This window comes from Eulemur rufifrons, chromosome 19, assembly GCF_041146395.1.
Source record: "Eulemur rufifrons isolate Redbay chromosome 19, OSU_ERuf_1, whole genome shotgun sequence".
Taxonomy (NCBI): domain Eukaryota; kingdom Metazoa; phylum Chordata; class Mammalia; order Primates; family Lemuridae; genus Eulemur; species Eulemur rufifrons.
In genome coordinates, this window is record NC_091001.1 from 40,368,338 (window position 1) to 40,387,567 (window position 19,230).

At 45.9% G+C, this 19,230-nt stretch overlaps 1 protein-coding gene across 2 annotated transcripts in view; it reads right to left on the reverse strand.

Moving 5' to 3' along the window:
• Positions 1–11,993, reverse strand: part of TBC1D8 (TBC1 domain family member 8) — a 119,121-nt gene extending 107,128 nt beyond the window's left edge. For both annotated transcript variants that reach the window (XM_069494423.1, XM_069494421.1), the window contains exon 1: positions 11,724–11,993. In XM_069494423.1, coding sequence (XP_069350524.1) covers positions 11,724–11,850 — 127 coding nt within the window. In that variant the 5' untranslated portion in view covers positions 11,851–11,993. The remainder of the gene's footprint in view (positions 1–11,723) is intronic.
• Positions 11,994–19,230: the final 7,237 nt, after the last annotated feature.

The window sequence follows — 19,230 nt, forward strand, 5'->3', positions numbered from 1 at the left end:
CACATTTTGTTCCAGTATCGAGTACTTAACCTCATTTCTAAAACAGAAGTCCTTGGGAAATGGCTCCCACAGACCCCTTTGCTGGAGGCCTTAGCTGCTCCTCCCTGGACTTTCTCAGCTCTGCCCCAAGTCCACAACACCCGCAGATCCAGCACTCAGCAGAGACTCTACTGGCTGACAAATAACAAATCTGTAACCAAAAAACAGCCACATCCCACCTCGATGGCCTTCACACGCCATCGCTGCTTCCCCGCCACCCATCCAATCTCCAGTCCACACCTGCACCACACCTCCCTGCACCCAAACTGCTCTCGCTGAGGGTACAGGTGTCTTACTAGCCTTTTCCACTATACTCTCTGCCCCTTGCACACACTTCCTCTTGGCTTCAGGGAAAATACACTCTGCTGACGTCCTCTTGTCCCTGGCTCTCTCCTCTACAGGTCTTACTAGGCAACTCCCAGGCACCTCAAACTTAACTTGTCCAAAACAGGCTCTCAGATGCCTCATGACCTTTGCACAGCTCTTTCCCCAACTTTTCCCCAGCAAACACCATCCTACGTACCCCTGCAGGTCTCAGCCGAGATCAAAAGTCCTCAGAGACAGGACCCCTGACAGGCCAACCTAAACTAGTTTCCCTGCTATTCTCTCTTGCATCCCGCTGCACTCATCACAGTATTAATTATTTTGTGACATGGTGTCACCCCAGCACTGCCGCTACCACCTCCACCTCTCCAGACTGGAAGCTCCTCCAAAGCACAGGGCCTGGCACTGATGAATGAACTGCTCTTTGAGGTCTTTTGTTCTTCTTTGATTATAAGTAATTACATCGATTTAGCCAAAATATCTGGAAAACATTAACAGTTTGAAGCATAAAATCTTCTGCAATGCAAAAACTTCTATGGTTATTTTTATAGTAATTGTTGTTATTGTTTTGCAGGTTAAGAAATGTAACCCCCAGACGGAGTGGGTTATGGTCACAGAACCACATCTCTGAGGCTGGGAAAGATACAGAGATCAAGAACTTACAACTCTAAACTGATTTCCTCTCTAAAGAGGAAAAAAAAATTCCAGAATAGATACCTTTTAATTTCAAATAAAAGTACCTGACTAAATTAGATGCACTTCTGAAAATAGTTCTAAGCCTCTGTGAAACGACACACCCCACACATGCTAGACATTTTGAAGGCTAAATATAGCACCCTGAGAGGACAGGGAGCTGACACACAGGCATCCAGGGGAAATCATGGTCCATGGGCCGTGAGGGGACACAGCGCCGGTGCCTTCCTGAGCTCCATTCCCCACAGGAGCTGCTGGCCAGAAACATGCCAAGCTGCTCCCAAGCTCAGATCCCGTCTGTTCTGTATCAAAGTCCCTGGGGCACGCAAAGAAGTATGTAACTCTGCAAGGCTCGTGAGAAACACAACAGTCCCCTCGCCCCTTGCCGCTCCTACTTCCCAGCTTCCCCAGGGCAACCTCTTCCAACTCTTAGAAGACTCTTCTTGTATTCATCTCCACACCCCCAAATAGCACAGCCGCAGGCATCAGCTGTCAACTTGCAGAGAAGTGCAGGACCCAGCTCCCTTCCATGACCACCGCCACCCACCACTCATGCCCCAGTTATGCTATCATTTTGGTTAGATCACGAGTCAATATCTACATTATTATAACTACATAAAAATTAGGGAGAGCTGAGCTTTTTAGTACAACTGTGAAACTTTTCCTATCTAATATAACTTTTTATTTTCCCCTGCAATTAACAATTATCCCAGAATTTCTGGCTCATTTAACTTTCTACGTATCAATAATCTATCCACAAATTCTCCCCAGGTGTGCCACGCTGCGTGGTCTATCACATTCTCTTCTCCTATAAAGTGTCCAGCAGCCTCTGTCCTGCTCCAGTCTGGACTGGGGTGGGGAAGGTTCTCACTGACATCTCAAGACCTCCCTTCACCATCATCTTGGAGATCTCCTTCTGAGGATCTTTTCTCACACAAGTAACAAAAAGCACAAACTCTGGAGGAAAAGATAGATACATCTGACTACATGAAAATTAAGAATGCTGGTTATTCAAAAGACCTATAATGAAAATAAAAAGCTAAAAATCCTGGCTTTTAAAATATATATATAATTGAAAAATACAGGACACATACATACACACAGACATATACACACACACAGCTCCTTAAAAAAAATTAGAGACAGATAACCAGTAGAAAAATGGGCAAAACACACAAACATTTCTCAGAAGGAAAAACAAATAATAAACACATGAAAAGACTCTCATCCCTATTAGTAATAAAGAGAAATAGTATCTCAGTGGTTCTGAGATACTATTTTAATACCTACCAGATTGGCACAAAGTAACATTTCTGACAGCATTAGCAAGGATGTACCACTGTGGGAATTCTTTTAAAAATTTTTTTAGAGATGCAGTCTCACTATGTTGCCCAGGCTGGACTCAAACGATCCTCCCACCTCAACCTCCTGAGTAGCTGGCACCACAGGCATGCACCACCATGCCCAGCTTGGGAATTTTTATGCACTGCTGCCAGAAATATAAATTTGCACAATCACTCTGGAAAGCAATTTGGAATTATCTAAAAAGATTGAAAATGCACATCCCTATGACCCAGGATTGGGGCTGTTCACAAATGTTCCAGTTGTCCTCTCCTTTCAGGCACACAGTAGGATGGCATGTCCACGAGTCTCGGTGGCTACACACATCCATGTGACTCGCTGTAATATATGCAGAAGGGATGTGTGTCACCCCCAGGGGGAAGCTCTAAGAGCCAGCATGAGATGCACTCATCTGCTTGCTCCACCACAGTCATCTTGGGCTGATCTCCGTCAGCCTCTTTGAGTGCCTGTGCTGAGAGACTCCTGCTGGTCCACCCTCCATATACAGCCTGAAATGCACATGTTGGGTGTTTGTTACTGCAGCAACACCTAGCCCAATCTGAGAGATATACCCAAGGTCACTCTAGAGCAGGGTCCCCAGTTCTTGTCGTGGCCTATTAGGAACTGGGTAGCACAGCAGGAGATGAGCAGCAGGCAAGCAACTGAAGCTTCATCTGTATTTACAGCTGCACCCGATCGCTCACATCACCACCTGGGCTCCGCCTCCTGTCAGATCAGCGGCAGCATTAGATTCTGCATTATGGTGAGTTGTATAATTATTTCATTACATATTACAATGTAATAATGATAAAGTGCACAATAAATGTAATGCACTTGAATCATCCAGAAACCATCCCATCCCACCCCTAGTCTGTGGAAAAACTGTCTTCCATGCAACTGGTCCCTGGTGCCAAAAAGGTTGGGGACTGCTACTCTACAGAAACATTTACATGTGTGAACACTGCAGAAGATGGTTCACAGCAGCATTATTTGTAATAGCAAAAACAACAACTAGAACCCAAATATCCACCAACAGGAGAATGAGTAAATAAATAACAGCATATTCATTCAATGGATTATTACACATCAATGAAAATGAGTGAACTATGGCTACATGTATCACCATGGTTCAGTGTTAGAGAAACAAACACAGAGGGTGGGGGTGATCGAGCTACGGAAAAATACATAAAGCATGAATAAAGTATGATTCCCCTTGTATAAAGTTACAAAAACATACAAAAGTAAACAATGTATCAATTGGGGATACAAATAAATTGGAAATACTCCATTTTTTTTAAATAACAAGAGGGAAGGAGGTAGTGTTTCTTCTATTACTTATACGTTATTTACTTTTATGCACATGGAAGAGTCCATATTAAAAACCAACCACAGGCCGGGCGCGGTGGCTCACGCCTGTAATCCTAGCACTCTGGGAGGCCGAGGTGGGCGGATCGTTTGAGCTCAGGAGTTCGAGACCAGCCTGAGCAAGAGCGAGACCCCACCTCTACTAAAAATAGAAAGAAATTATATGGACAGCTAAAAATATATATAGAAAAAATTAGCCGGGCATGGTGGCACATGCCTGTAGTCCCAGCTACTCGGGAGGCTGAGACAGGAGGATTGCTTGAGCTCAGGAGTTTGAGGTTGCTGTGAGCTAGGCTGACGCCACGGCACTCACTCTAGCCTGGGCAACAGAGTGAGACTCTGTCTCAAAAAAAAAAAAAAAAAAAAAACAAAAACAAAACCAACCACACAATACAGTATGTTTTCATAAGGAGATCTTTAGGAACTATTTATTTTGTTGTTGATTTTTCTTTCCTCTTTTTTTTTTTTTTTTTTATAAAGTAAAAACCAGGAAGCAGAAAAATAATAGTAAAATCTGGTGGAACGAAAGCTCTACCAAATGTTTATGACTGACCCAAAATCGTACAGCTGTGTTAGCTGGCTGGTGATGTACTGGGGAAATTAGTCTGGTTCTGTACGGAATCATTTACACAAAGGTTACCAATGGGCAGTTCTAACAGCTGGGCCAGTGTAGCCTACAAACTATGCCTAGTCCTTAAGGCACACAGTACTGGTGTGAGAAAGAGTTAACAACAACACTTTATTATTTATTCCTGGGTTCTACACAAGTTCCATTTCCAGGATGATGCAAAAGATTTCTACGTAGGCTCACATCTATTAATTCTACTTGATACGTACAACTTGATATCTACTACTTGATACCTACATCAAGTTTATACTCGATCTACATCAAGATTGTACCACTTGATATCTACATCTGTGTACTCAACAAATAGTTACCAAGAGTGCTCTGGTGACAAGAAGCATTCTACCACTAAAGGCACACCAGAGAGGAACACAGACCTGGGACCTCCCTCCTGGAGCTCATGGTCTGGTTTGATGTAAACAAAGCCACAAAGAGCGGCATCATGACCACAGTGCTGGTGCTATAAAGGAAAAGTGGAGGGTGGTACAAGAGGATCAGGTGGCCCGACTTCAGGGCAGGGGAAGAGCCAGGTACAACATCTGCAGGCAGCAGGGCTCAGGCTGAGACCCAAAGGCTGACAAGAATTAGCCAGGTAGCAGGGGAGTGAGGGGGCCCAAGCAGAGGGGACACCCAGTGAAGGTCCGGGGAGAGGACAGTACCAACACACTGGAGGGTCTGTGCTTAAGAGCAGAAAGTGGAGGAGAAGCAGCCTGAGAGGTGGTATACGGCTTGCTCATCCAAGCCCAAGCAGCAACTAAATTATGCTCAGGGCTGCTTTTTAATGCAATTCATAGAAGTTAAAAAAAAAAAATAGGGAAAAAAAATCTGTGCTGGAAATATTGTCAGATTTACTACTTTCATTTTAAGTAAATTCCTCCTTTATCCAATGCCTCCAGAATGTGGAGTCGAGATTATAAAATCCTTACCCCTTCACTACTACCAAATGAATTCTTTGAAAGCTACCAGACTCTCAGTCATTTTCAGTTCTTCCTAAGGAGTCCCAACTAGGCTGAAATCGCTAGCCTGCTTTACCCCACCACCCACACAGTTTGTACCTCATGTTACTTCCTGGAGGAACACAGTCAGTGCCTTGTGTGATTATCTGGTTACAAATACATTGCCCGTATTATGCTTTCATTAAATGCAACTCTTGGAAACCTCAAAGCTTTTATCAATGGCTTATCAGCGCTTAAAGATGTATCAGTTATCTGAGCCAACATCTGGGATGTCTATACAATGTAACAGGCTGCCCTGTTGAGTCAAAGATTTTCACTATTTAGAAGAGACTAAATCCACCAACAAATTCAGCTACTTGAGTAGGAATTCCAGGCAAAGTCAAACTGACTAGCCAAGAAATGAAACACCCATGCTGGGTTTTACCAGTTTCCAACCCTCTGGCAGTCATTCTGAGCAAGCCTTGTGACCCCACCTGAATCACCACACTGTCAGTTTCACCTCCCTCAGCCTGTGGGACACCGTGCCAAAGGCAGTAAGCCCTTCACTCTAGGCACAGCATGAGCAACCACACATGAACACCCAAGTAAAGTTCCCTTTATTGACTAGGATTTAATGTGGTCAATGAAGCCCTGTCCCCAGATTCTACAAAATGCCTTTCCACTGGGCAATACTTAGCCCAAGTTGCTATTTAAATATTTAATCTTTTAATTACACTTATTAAATACTGTAATTTCTAATAGACAAATGAAAGTTTCATAGAGCCTTTACTATCATGCAAACTTCTTTACACCTTTATGCTCACAAGTCCCTTTGTTGTTCAATTTTTAAAATGTTACTTTGCTTTTCTTTTTTCAAACCTACTAGGTGCCAACCACAATTAAGCCCTTGATACATACTGTTTATTTTAATTCTAAGCCTAAATCAGAACCTTTGTGCACTGCTGGTGGGAATGAAAAATAGTACAGCAGCTGTGAAAAATAGTTTCTAACCTTCCAAAGTAAGCTTCACTATTGCCCTTGTCTTAAGGCTAAGTTATAACAATGCTCAAAGAAACTGGATAAACCAGCCAAAGCCTCTCAGCCCAGATTCCTAACCAACAGACTTACCTCAACTCCAAAACTTGTATTTTACACTATTTCTCACTATATTTTTCCCCTTGACCCTGTTTAGGGAATTGGCCCATCACTACTATAAATACTATGATGGGAACAGGGACTTAAGGTAAACATTCTGCAAAGTAGAAAACATCAATAGTTTATTCAAATTACTACTTTTTAACTGTCAGCCTCTTTGGAAAAAGAATTACAAGATTATCCAGGAATGCATATAATACAACACTGAAGAATAAAATAAAATCCTTCAGAGGGTACATCTGGGTAGTGACATTTGGTCTTTTGAGTTACGTTTATTTCACTCACTTTTTTTTTAATTGACACATATATAATTATACATATCAGCCCTTTAAAGATTTAATTAACAAATATGTAATTATACTTATTTATGGGGTACAATTTGATGTTTTGATACATATATGTGCTGAATAATGATCTGATCAGGGTCATTAGCATATACATCATCTCATGCATTTATCATTCCTTTATGGTGAGAACATTCAAAAGCCTCCCTTCTAGGTATTTTGTAATACACAATAACTTACTGTTAACCACAGTCACCCTACTGTGCAATAAAACACCAGAACTTACTCTTCCTAATTGTAACTTTGTTTTTTGTTTTTTTTTTTTTTTTTTTGAGACAGAGTCTCACTCTGTTGCCCAGGCTAGAGTGAGTGCCGTGGCATCAGCCTAGCTCACAGCAACCTCAAACTCCTGAGCTCAAGCGATCCTCCTGTCTCAGCCTCCCGAGTAGCTGGGACTACAGGCATGCGCCACCATGCCCGGCTAATTTTTTCTATATATATTTTTAGCTGTCCATATAATTTCTTTCTATTTTTAGTAGAGATGGGGTCTCGCTCTTGCTGAGGCTGGTCTCGAACTCCTGAGCTCAAACGATCCGCCCACCTCGGCCTCCCAGAGTGCTAGGATTACAGGCGTGAGCCACCGCGCCCGGCCCCTAATTGTAACTTTGTACCCATTGATCAATCTCTCCCCATCCTCCACTCTCCTTCCCCCTCCCCCCCCCCCCCCCCCCCCCCCCCGTCTCTGGTAACCACCGTTGTACTCCCTGTTTCTATGATATTAACTTTTTTTCCTTTAGATTCCACATACGAGTGAGATCATGTGGTATTTATCTTTCTGGGTCTGGCTTCTTTCACTTAACACAATGTCTCTAGATTCATCCATGTTGTTGTAAATGACAGGATTTCATTCTTTTTATGGCATAATAGTATTCCATTGTGTATATATACATTTCCTTACCCATTTTTCTGTTGTTGGACACTTTTATATATGATTCTATACCTTGGCTATTAATAAATAATGCTACAATAAACATGAGAGTGCAGATATCTCTTCAACATACTGATTTCATTTCCTTTGGATATATATACACACAGTAGTGGCATTGCTGGATCGTCTGATAGTTTTGTTACTTTTTTGAGGAACCTCCATACTGTTTTCTATAATAGCTGGTCTAATTTACAACCCCACCAACAGTGGGGTAAGTGTTCCCTTTTCCCCCCACATCCTCACCAACACTTGTCTTACTTTGTCTTTTTGGCAACAGTCATTCTAACTGGAGTGAGTTGGTATCTCGTAGCAGTTTTGATTTGCACTTCCCTGATGATTGTGACGTTGAGCATTTTCCATATATACCTCTTGGTCATTTGTATGTGTTCTTTTGAGAAACGTCTATTAAGGCCCACTTTTAAATCAGGTTATTAGCTTTTCTGCTGCTAAGTTCCTTATAAACCCACTCACTTTAAGTGCTTCAGAGAACTGTGTTCTGTGCTCTGCCTCCCACATGCTAACTTCTCCACTCTTTGTTCTCCCAGAGCAGCCTGAACTTTTCTAAGAAATATTCCCATGGGCTGGAGACTGTAACAAAGTGAACACTGTATACATTTACTTCCCTTCCAGCCTAGCAAAATCACTTCTGTCAGCAGAGCTTTGGAAATATCTCCTAATACTGAATTCTGCTACACCATGTTCTACCCGGAGGAAAAGGTGGCCGTGTCTCAGTATTGCCCAGAGCCCAAGAGGTGGACACAGTTGGTCACATCTGTGCCTGCTCTTTCTGGCCACCTGCGAAGTCAGTGCCATGATCCTTCTCACTCAAAAGGGGGAGCTACAAAAAAGGACCAGAGGAAGAGGACTGTGTTTCCCACTCACCCCGCCACTCCAGCTTTCCACAGTGGTCTGGACTGCCAGGTAAACAGGAAGCTGAGAGAGGCAAGGATGTTCCTGTTCCAGGCGATCAGCTCAGCCTCAGTCTGAAAAGCTGGGCCTCTTTCCCCACTGAACTTTTAAGAAAAAAAGTGTGATCCATCATTCATGCATGTAAGTCATCCATCTGTTCATCCCAGAAATGTTTCCTGACCATGTATTATGTGCTAGGCACCCTCATAGAACATAGGGGGGAAACAATGAAGAAAGTATACAAGTATATTATATATTAGAAAGAATTATGAAGAAAAATAAAACTGGAGATGGGCATAGGCAGAGGAAGAAAAGGAGAGAGGGGTGGGGGAGGGGGGAAGAGAGAAAGAGAGAGAGAGAAAGTAGCAGGGCGAATTATGATCCTCAATGAGACAAAAGCTTGTATTTCTGAGGTTAGGCAGTTCAGACTACTTTAACCACCAGACCTCATATGTTTAAACTCCTATCTAACAGCAAATTCAGCATATTAAAAGAAAAGAGACACATTTTAATTTCTGCTCTCTGACATTTTATTTCCAATCTCTCTTAGGCCACCTCTGCTTGCCTCCTTCCAAACAAAAGTTTAGAACCAGCCAGACATTTATCAATTTAGCCCCCATTATTTTCATAAATAAACTCAATCTAAGTTTTAAATAAATTGCTAAAAATCTCCCAAATTAGAATTCTACATTTTTAGAAAACTGACACCACCACGGAGCTGCCCTCTGTGTCCCATGGGTCTTGACTTTACAACATTCCTAAGTGGCCCGGTGAAGACCAGCCCAGACAGTGGATGCAGTAAGTCACGGCTGCTCAATCGGCACAGCCACGCCACCTGCTTCCCAGCAAAATGCCTGCAGGTGAAGCATCCAGCTGCAGAAGAGATGTTATCCTTTCAGTCAACAGGGTCTCCAAGAAATAAAGCAAGTGTTATCTGTCTTTCTGTGGGCTTTTTTCCCTTTTCTTTTTTTTTTTTTTGGTTGAACTTGTTGCCGTTAAGAAGAAAATTCTGCACATTCACAGTAAGCCCAAATCAATGTAAATACCAAGGCATACCAAAACCACTGGTGCAATGACAACATGAGACCTGCTTGTTTTTGAACTGCAACAGAGAGGGGACCACATCATGTTGAGCTCATCGTAGACAGATTCCGGACAACAGTTAGAAATTCTCCTGAAGGGAAGTAGGCCTGAAGCTCAACCAGAAATCATACAGGCAGCTTTGTCCTTGGAGAGACACACACACACACTCATTCATTATACCATCTCCAGCTTTATTTTTCTTCATAATTCTTTCTTACTTTCTAATATACAATATACTTGTATACTTTCTTCATTGTTTTCCCCTACTAACTTGTGTGTTCTATGAGGGTGCCTAGCACATAATATATGCCCATCTCCCCTGCTAGATGGTGAACACCCTGAAGGCAGCAGGCCTCTCCCCTGCTCTCAGCAGTCTTTCCCACAGCAGCTGCATGGAAATCACACACAGCGTGCAGGCAACTAAGTGAATGAATGAAAACACCTGCCAGACAAACCGTCCTCATGATTCTCACTTCACAAATCTTCACACCTGGTCCTCACTCCCCACGAGAGAAGACCATTATAGATGAGGAACTCTGCTTCACACATAACTTAAGATACACCGCCCTCAAAGACTGGAGGGACAAACCCTTCTCCAACCCCTTCGCCTTGGATGCCCCTCACAGGGCAACACCAACCTCCACTTCCCCCAGAGCCCAGGTCACCACTGTGCTGGTCAGGAGCCCAAAGGCCCTATGGCCTCCTGCTCCTACACTAACTCCCCAAGCTCAAAACAACTCCTACAGCAGACGCACAAGCTGCCCAAGCTGTCCCCGCCGCTCACCAGGACCACTGGTCACCCAACCACCCTACCTATGCCCTCCACCCAGAACCCCCAATCCTTGGGTCTCGGTGAAGTCCTCCCTCCTCTAACAAACCCAAGAGCCAGCTTTCTCAGAGGCTAAGGTTCAGCAAAGGCAATTCCCTTTGCACTTGGTTCTGCTGTTTCAGGGCACATTGAAACGGTTCCTGCCAGACTCCGCCTCAGGAAGGGCCTTCCCCACTCTGGCCAGAGAGCAGAAGAAGTCGCCAACAATTAATCTGGGGATCTCCGTCCTTTGACCTAGCTGGCCTCTGTCTTCTCAGTAGAATGAGGGACAACACAGGAAGATGTAAGGTCCCTTTAATCTAGATTCTAAAATTGGGAAACTTGATATAGGCCCCGTAGATACAGCTGAAAATGGTTAATAAATTTTCCCTTCACCGACCTGTTTAAACAGGTGTCTCAGATAATGCAAGCTGGCCTCAATTTCAAAGAGCTTTCAATCATAACTTTCAGGAAAAAAAAAAAAAAGTGCTTTCTTTTTCATCAACTTCACAAGCCTGAGTTGTTTTCCTAACATTCCTTGGAAGACACTGACAGGGGGAAAAACTGACTTGCTCAATTTTGCTACTAAGATCACGAGCTTGGGATTCGCACTGCCTCTGTTTCCCCTCCGGGAGCGGAGACAGTCCCAGGCCCACACGCCGGTAGGTAGCTGACCCCCGGGACCTCCCTAGCTGTGCCCCGCCGTGGACTGGCTGCGTGTCCCCAGCCGCTACGCCACCTGGAGCCTCAGGCGCATCCGGATAGCCAAGTCCAGGCTGGCCCAGGCGCACCCCGCTGTCACCTGGCCCCGCTTAGCAGCCCGCGCTCCTCTCAGAGCGGCCCCGCTCCCTCCAATGACGCTCCGGCCGGCGTTTCTCCTTCGATTCCCGAGCCAAATCTGGCCTCCAGGTGCTCACTGGGCCAGGTGGCGAAGGCACCTGCCTCGCCAGGGAAAATACACAAGCCCGCGAGTCCCTCTGCCACAACCTCGACGGGAGCTCGCAAGAGAAATGCAGAAGAAAAGAAAATAAGCCCTAGACAGGGCCGTCCTGGCCCCGAGTCTCCCAAGAAATCGCCACCTGCGACACAGCCCCGGGCTGGGGGCCGCGGGCCCGGCGGGAAGCGAGGCCCGGGGCCCGGCCGCTGCGCCCGCCCGCCCCGGCGCGCCCCTTACCGGTTAGGCGGCCGCCCCCCTCGCCGTGCCCGCGGCGCCGCTGCAGGATGAAGTAGCAGCTGCTCTTCTGGGTCACCCAGAGCTTCAGGGCGTTCTTCAGCAGCACCTCCTCGGGCTTGAGCCACATCGCTGCGGTCCGGCCGCGCCCGCGGGCCCCGGCTCACATCGCCCCGGCCGCCAGCCGCGCCGGGCCGAGCCCGCTCAAGAAGAGGCGGCGGCGGCGGCGGCTGCTGCGCGCGGGGACCGCAGCCCGGCCGGTGCCCAGCGCTCGGAGAGCCGGGGGAGCGCAGCGGGCGCAGCTCGCCCCGCGCACCCAAAGCAGCCCCGCGTGGCCCCGCCCCGAGCCCGCCCCCGGGCCGGCCAGGCCCCGCCCCCGCCGCCTCGTCCCGCCCCCCGGCTCCCGCGGCGCCTCCCGGGTTTCCGCGTCCCAGCAGCTCCGCGCACAGTTCCGGAGCGGAGGGAGGAAGTCCAATCCTGCTGCCAGGTTCCCTCCCTCCCTCCCCGCCGCGCTCCCGGGGCGCGCCGCGGCTCTTCCCCTCCCCCGCGCCTCCGGGAGGGACCCCAGGAGGGCAGTTGTGCCCCGCACCTCGCTCGTCCCGAGAGGCGGGGGAAGGACGCGGGGAAAAGGACCTCTTGTCCTCGCCGCTGCAGGTAGCCCCACCGCGGGCATTGATCTTAGAGGGAACAGAATGACGCCGGAAAACCCAAGTGAGTTTGGGTTTAAAATAACAACAACAAAAATTTTTTACAAATCACCAAAAAATAGCATAAAAATTAAAAACAATTATGCTCGGATCCTTTAATGCTTAGCGCACGCTTTTGAAGCTCTCACAAAAGGGATCCACCTGAGCTGCTGAAGAGGCAGGTCTCAGACCAAACTCAGCACTCCCAACGTTCCTCGAGGAGCAGAGAAGGTACCGATGTTAGGGTCACCCCTGGGGTTCCCTACCCAGAAACTAGTCACGTCTGTTCTGAGAAAAATTGGAAAAGCTGGAAAATGCGCAGTAGGTGATAAGAAAAGCTACCCAGAGAATGTGGAGGTGACAGAGCTGGCCTTAAACAGGCTCAGGGCCTCCAAGCTGTCTCCACAGGAGGCTTAAGTTAAATCCAACACCGGAGGAAAAGAAAAACTCCATCAAAACATTGCTGGGGGTTGACAAAGGGATTCCTGATAGAATGTGACTGTTAACTAGGACAGAACTGAAGAGTAAAGTAAATCTCCCTCACACACACACACACCCGGGACGCCTGGGAACTGAGTGAAGCTCCTTCAGGGAAGCCGAGCAGCCTGTTTGCAGAGGATCTGAAGGGATCTGCTCAAAAATCCTGGCAGACAAGATCCCTGTGGGACGGGAACAGATGGGAACACTCACCCTCGGGCAGGGGCGGTGGTCTGGGACTGGCATCGCACTGACAAATGTCCTCTGCATAAAACTGAGGAAGGAAGTCACCCACTGGGGCGGGGAGTGTTGGGGTGCACCAGAGCATACAGAGTGGTCAGGGGTGTTAAGAACAGAACATATTCTTTCCAGAAACATTCACTGGCACCTCCTGCTCTCAGACAGACTGCCACAGGCCCTGGAATTGCAGAGATGGGTGGGAGATGGTCCTGCCCTAAAGAATTCACAGGTAGGAAAATAGACACAGAAAGGTGTAGTGGGCATCTTAATGGAAGTGTACACAGGGGACTGTGAGGATGCACCAACTGCATGGTCAATTCTTGGGGGAGGTGACTGAGAAAGCCCCACAGAACGGCTGTTGCTCTACCAGAATTTGAAAGTGAATATGGGTTTAACACAGTTCAATTAGGGGAAGGCATGTCTGGTAAATGGGTCAGCACGTATGACATTGTGGTTTAGGGCAGCCTCTGGAGGCTGACAGCCCTGGATCAAATCCCACTGCTGCTGCTAGTTAGCTATGCAACCTTAACCTTGGACAGGATAGAATCTCAGCCTCAGTCAACTATAAAATTAAGATAATCATAGTACCGCCCTCATAGGAACTGTCCAGGGTACACTATAAGCACTTAAGACATCAGCTATTATTACGAAATGTACAAAACCTCCCAAAACAATCCACATACACACCCATATTTTAAACATTAAGCTCTTATCTGCCAAATATTAACTAGGACAGAGTGATAGAAATGGATGTGAAAGTAGTTGGAAAGGGTACTTTGTGGTACTGTGGCCTGACCTCTCTCCCTTCTAGGCCCATGCCCATGCCTCTTATTAGCCAAGTCAAGTAAAAGCCAACAGAAGGCCAGGGGGCTCGGGGTGCAGTCTGTGGAGGTCAGTCTCCCAGGCACGGAGCAAGGTGCCGAAAGTTAGGGGATCTGAAGGGGCTGGAGGAGACTATTTAGCACAAGTGCTGTCACTCAGCTCTGAGTGCTCATCACCTGGATGGTGCCGTGGGTTGAATTGTGTCTCCCAAAATTCCTATGTTGAAGTCCTAACCTCCAGTCCCCCAGAATGTGACCTTATTTGGAAATAGGATGATTGCAGATATAATTAGTTAACATGAGGCTATTAGGGTGGCTCCTAATGCAATATGACTGGTATCCTTTTAAAAAGAGGTGACTTGGACAGACACAGAGAACACCATGCGAAGATTGGAGTTAAGCTGCTACAAGCCAAGGAACTGCCAGAAGCTAGGAGGGAGGCCTGGAACAGATCCTTCCCAACCAACACCTTGATATCAGACTTCTGGCCTCCAGAACTGAGATAATAAATTTCTGGCGTTTAAGGCACCTATTTTGTGGTACTTTGTTATGGCTGCCCTAGCAAACTAACATAGTTGCTTCCCTAATCCTGCCCACAGCTGTTCGGCAGCAAGGGTCTTCAGCCTTTCTGAGATAGATTCCGTTTCTTGCCAGGACCCTGCCCTCTCTCTCTTCCTTCCAGGAGCGACCCCGGGAAACACAGTCCTCAAGATGGAACTCTGGCTGGGTTCCTCACATGTTTGTGCACACCTGGGGAACAAAAGGGATGCTAGTAACCCGTGGCATGCAGCGGCAGCAGGGTTACTCCAATTAGCACTGGTAGTGGGGTAAGGGGCAGATGGAAGCCAAGGCTTTGGGGGCTCTTGCTGCTGTTGCACTTGATTGCTATGGCAACAGGAATAATTATAAAGATCGTAGAGTGAGATGGTTGTTTCTGACTGCCCTGAAGAGTTTACCAAAAGGAAAAAAAAAAAGATAAGCAGGACAAGGTCCAAATATGCTGAAATTCAAAGAACCTCTTACCTGGGATAGCCTTGGGACAGACAAGGCTCATCTTCAGATCCTAAATGTATTTAATAATTGTGCAGGTTACAGAATTGTTGCAAAGCTCGACCTCAGCAAGTTCTCTTGCTAAGATCAGGACAGTGATTGGGCAGGAGCAGGACCATAGGTCTGTGATGGAAGCATCTGGACAGACACAGAAAAAGCCGAACTCCCAAACCCGGAGCCTCCCGTGCCTGCAGAAGCAGCCCCTCCTCCCTGTATGAGGAAATTAGCCTTCATTTACACGACGTCCTTTCAAGACTTCACTGGGCCTTTGCCTCCCATGTGTAATCCTTTTCTCCTTAAAACCTCCTGCCATTGCACCTCTCAACTCCAGGACCATAACAAGAATAAACTCCCAGCAGAGGCCAGAAGAATTGCAAGATCGGCCAGGGAAGGGAGGATAGAACAGATTATATAGCAAGGGACATGGGAAATCTTGCCTACGTATATTGGGAAGAAGCTAAGGATCATGTATGGGAATGGATTCTAGGGTATTAGACCAAGGAGGATGAACTATAAGGTTTGTTTTGATTCATAAAAATTTGTGAATATGCATACACTCCGCTAGGATTCATGATTTAATGTGTTATATATTGAGGTGATGAAAATGTTTTGGAAAATGTGGTGCTGCTTATGAATATTCAGAAAGCCACTTGCAAAGGTAACTTGTAGAAAACGGATAGTAATGCAAATGACTCTAGTCCAAAGCAATGCAAGTAAACTTTGGTCCACAGAAATACTCCCTATAGACTATTAATCGGTTTTGTATCTATTAACAAATTCACTCCAACATTCCTGACGAATATCCATATCTATACCTATATATCTATTCTTCAAATTCTCCTTTGAACTAGTCTTAACATCTTACTGGTTCCCTCATTAATGAAGGAGTTGAATAAAATCTTTGATCCTTGTGCATTTTGTATTTACAATGAGAGTCACACTTTTAATTTTTGGAAAATTATACTTCACCAGTAAGAAAAAAGGGAGCATGATTGGGAGGATGCTAAAAGTATTTTGTTGTATTTGAAAGATAGAAAAAGGAAAGTTAAAAGGACCTTTAAGAATACTTTTGCCTCCTTACCTAGGATACAAATACCCCATCAAACATACTCCCTGGCCCTGAGAAAAGGTGCTAGTCCTTTAGCCTGAGGGCCTTGGCAAAAGCACATCTGGAGAAGCAGGCCTGGACTGTAGGACATGTCTTGCCCCTGAAAGCATCCAACCCTGGTGACATCTCCCTGCTGTGGTCATCCCCTCAGATCTCTGCCTAGCAGCGTGAGAAAGGTCTTAGGAACACAAGCACACGGCATGCCCTGCTGTAGGATAATGAATGTCACTCAAAATTTCACTTCCACCACTTGCTCGTGTTTACGTGAACTGAGTTGGCAGGTGACTGGCTGAACTGGCCGTGGGTTTCGTGAGAAACATCAAAAGTCTCTCCTGAAGGAGGGCAGGGAAACTGCACGTACAAGTCTAACCAGGTGACTATTGCTTTCACTCAGGGATGGCACTAGGTGGGACCCCCTCTCTGGACCCAGACCCTGACTCCTAGGTCCCTGCCGCAGCAGCCCAGCCTGCCCATGTCAGCCCCTGCCCTTCATATGTACAGAAAAGGAAGAAGGAAAAAGAGAGAGAAATGGGAAATAAAAATGGAATATTCTGAGAATGTTAGACCCAAGGCAAGAAAGATATGGTAAGACATTTCTGGTTTTCATTCATAATTCATACTCTTTGGTTCTTAATAGAAGTGTCACTTGTGTTAGCTCTACAAGCTTCCATTAGTGACTAGTTTAGTTACTAAAAGTATTAATTGGTTTGGTTTTTCATTGATTTTTTTGATTTTTAAAACAATATATGCTTTTGAAATTAGTGTATTTTTTTTGTTGTTGTTGAGACAATCTCACTCTGTTTGTCACCTTGGCTAGAGTGCCATGGCGTCAGCCTAGCTCACAGCAACCTCAAACTCCTGGGCTCAAGGGGTCCTCCTGCCTCTCAGCCTCCTGAGCAGCTGGGACTCGTGCATGCCACCACGCTTGGCTAATTTTTCTATTTTTGGTGGAGACAGAGTCTTGCTGTTGCTCAGGCTGGTCTCGAATTCCTGACTTCAAGCAATCCTCCCACCTCGGCCTCCCAGAGTGCTAGCATTACAGGCGTGAGCCACCGAGCCCAGCTTGCTTTTGAAATTACTGGTTTCCTTTTGAAAACTACTTTCACATTCTTCTCGATGACTTGGCTTTTGGCTCGTGTTTCCAGCTTGATTACTTCTCCACAATCCTGACTATATGTTTCCTCTTATCACAAGAATGCTGTGAGTTGGGTACACGTTCTCGTGCCATTCCTGACAGCTCGCCTGTGAGGTCATACGCAGTGAACAATCCCTCTGTGTGTGCTCACACCTCGACCACAGTGCCGTCCATCCTGTGGGTGCAAAGGACTGCTTAAAATTTGTCACCAGGAGCCCAGGAATAAGCGAGCAAATTTTAAGGAATTAGTTAAATCAAGACACATTCACTGAGTATATTCAACAGGCTAGCACTGTGAAAATTCCTGGGATTAAAAAAACAATCCTGGTTCCTGGCTTTGTATCTTACTAGGGGGACATTCCTCCGAGGAAAAAGAATAGAGGACTACTGTGTATGATAAGCTCTGTGCTTATTGTATTTTCAAAAGGTGTGCTTATTTCTCACAAGCAACTTTAAAGAAAATTAAAAATAGGCCCATTTTACAGACAGAAAAAAAATCTCCCTAGCACTCTAGGAGGCCAAGGAGGGCAGATCGTTTGAGCTCAGGAGTTCGAGACCAGCCTGAACAAGAGCGAGACCCCCGTCTCTACTAAAAATAGAAAGAAATTAGCTGGACAACTAAAAATATATAGAAAAAATTAGCCGGGCATGGTGGCGCATGCCTGTAGTCCCAGCTACTCGGGAGGCTGAGGCAGGAGGATCGCTTGAGCCCAGGAGTTTGAGGTTGCTGTGAGCTAGGCTGACGCCACGGCACTCTAGCCAGGGTGACAGAGCAGGACTCTGCCTCAAAAAAAAAAAAAAGAAAGAAAGAAAGAAATCTCAGGTCCACAGAAAAGTTTAGTAACTTGCCAATGTCACATATCTGACAGGTGGAAGAACCAGGATTTGCTCCTAGACATTTCCGAATCTCAAACCAATGATTTTTTTTCTACTAATGCAGTTTAAGTTGGTTTCAGCCTTATTCACGGAAGCAGAGTAGCATCAATTTTTTTTCCTTTACATTCAGTGAAGATTAGAGCCATTGTCCAAATAACATGGGCTCCAAAGAAGGCAGATAGGGATTCAAAATTCTGCTTTCCCTAGAGCCTAGCTGTGCAACCATGGGCAAACTCCTTAACCTCTTACATTGCAGTTTCTTCACTGGGATAAATGTGTCTTACTGAGATAATTATAAGGTTTAAATGAGGTAACCTAGGTCACACACCTACCGCAGGCTTTTCCTACGTACATCTTCTAGATAGCAGCTGTTATATCTCCTCTGGCTTATTCCAACCCCTGCCCTGGGCACACCTGTGACATATTTTGCCTCTGCCTGCAATTCTGAAATTGCTTTCAGATCATGAAGACTGAAGGACTTCCCCAGCATTACCCCAAGCACACAGTAAGAGGCGAGTGCCGGGAAAGGAGATAGGAAGTCATTATTAGGTTAACTATTAGGTTCTTTTTGGTAAGTGTCAGTAGCCACACTGGTTGGAGATAGGTGGGGATGGTAGGTCTCCCCTCCCCACCACCATACACTCAAGAGAGGTAATTTGTTGAAATGGAAGCAAGTCACAGACCAAATTTTGCTGCACATTTCAACATATATTAAACATTTATTAGAAAGAGAACCCAATATAGCCCTACATCCTATTCGATAAGCTCCTGGAGACTGAAGTCTCTGATCATTCCTTGCATTAAATGTTAACTCAAGGTAAAAACACGACTATATCCTAGAATTAACTTCGTGGCTGGCATCAAATGCTCTGAGTCAGAAGCTGGACATGGGTCCATTCAGGTCAGGCCTCAGATGCCATTCCAAAGGGTGAGAGGCAAAGGCCTTGCTAAATTGTAGCCAACCCACCCTCCTTTCTAACACATTGAATTTCACCAATAAAAATCACTCTTCTACCATCCTTTGGGCTAATTAACAATCTTTGCTGTTGCCTGGAAAGAAAGACAGCTGGAATGTGGGTGTTTAATTACACGTGCCCTAACCACCCCTGGAGTGTGT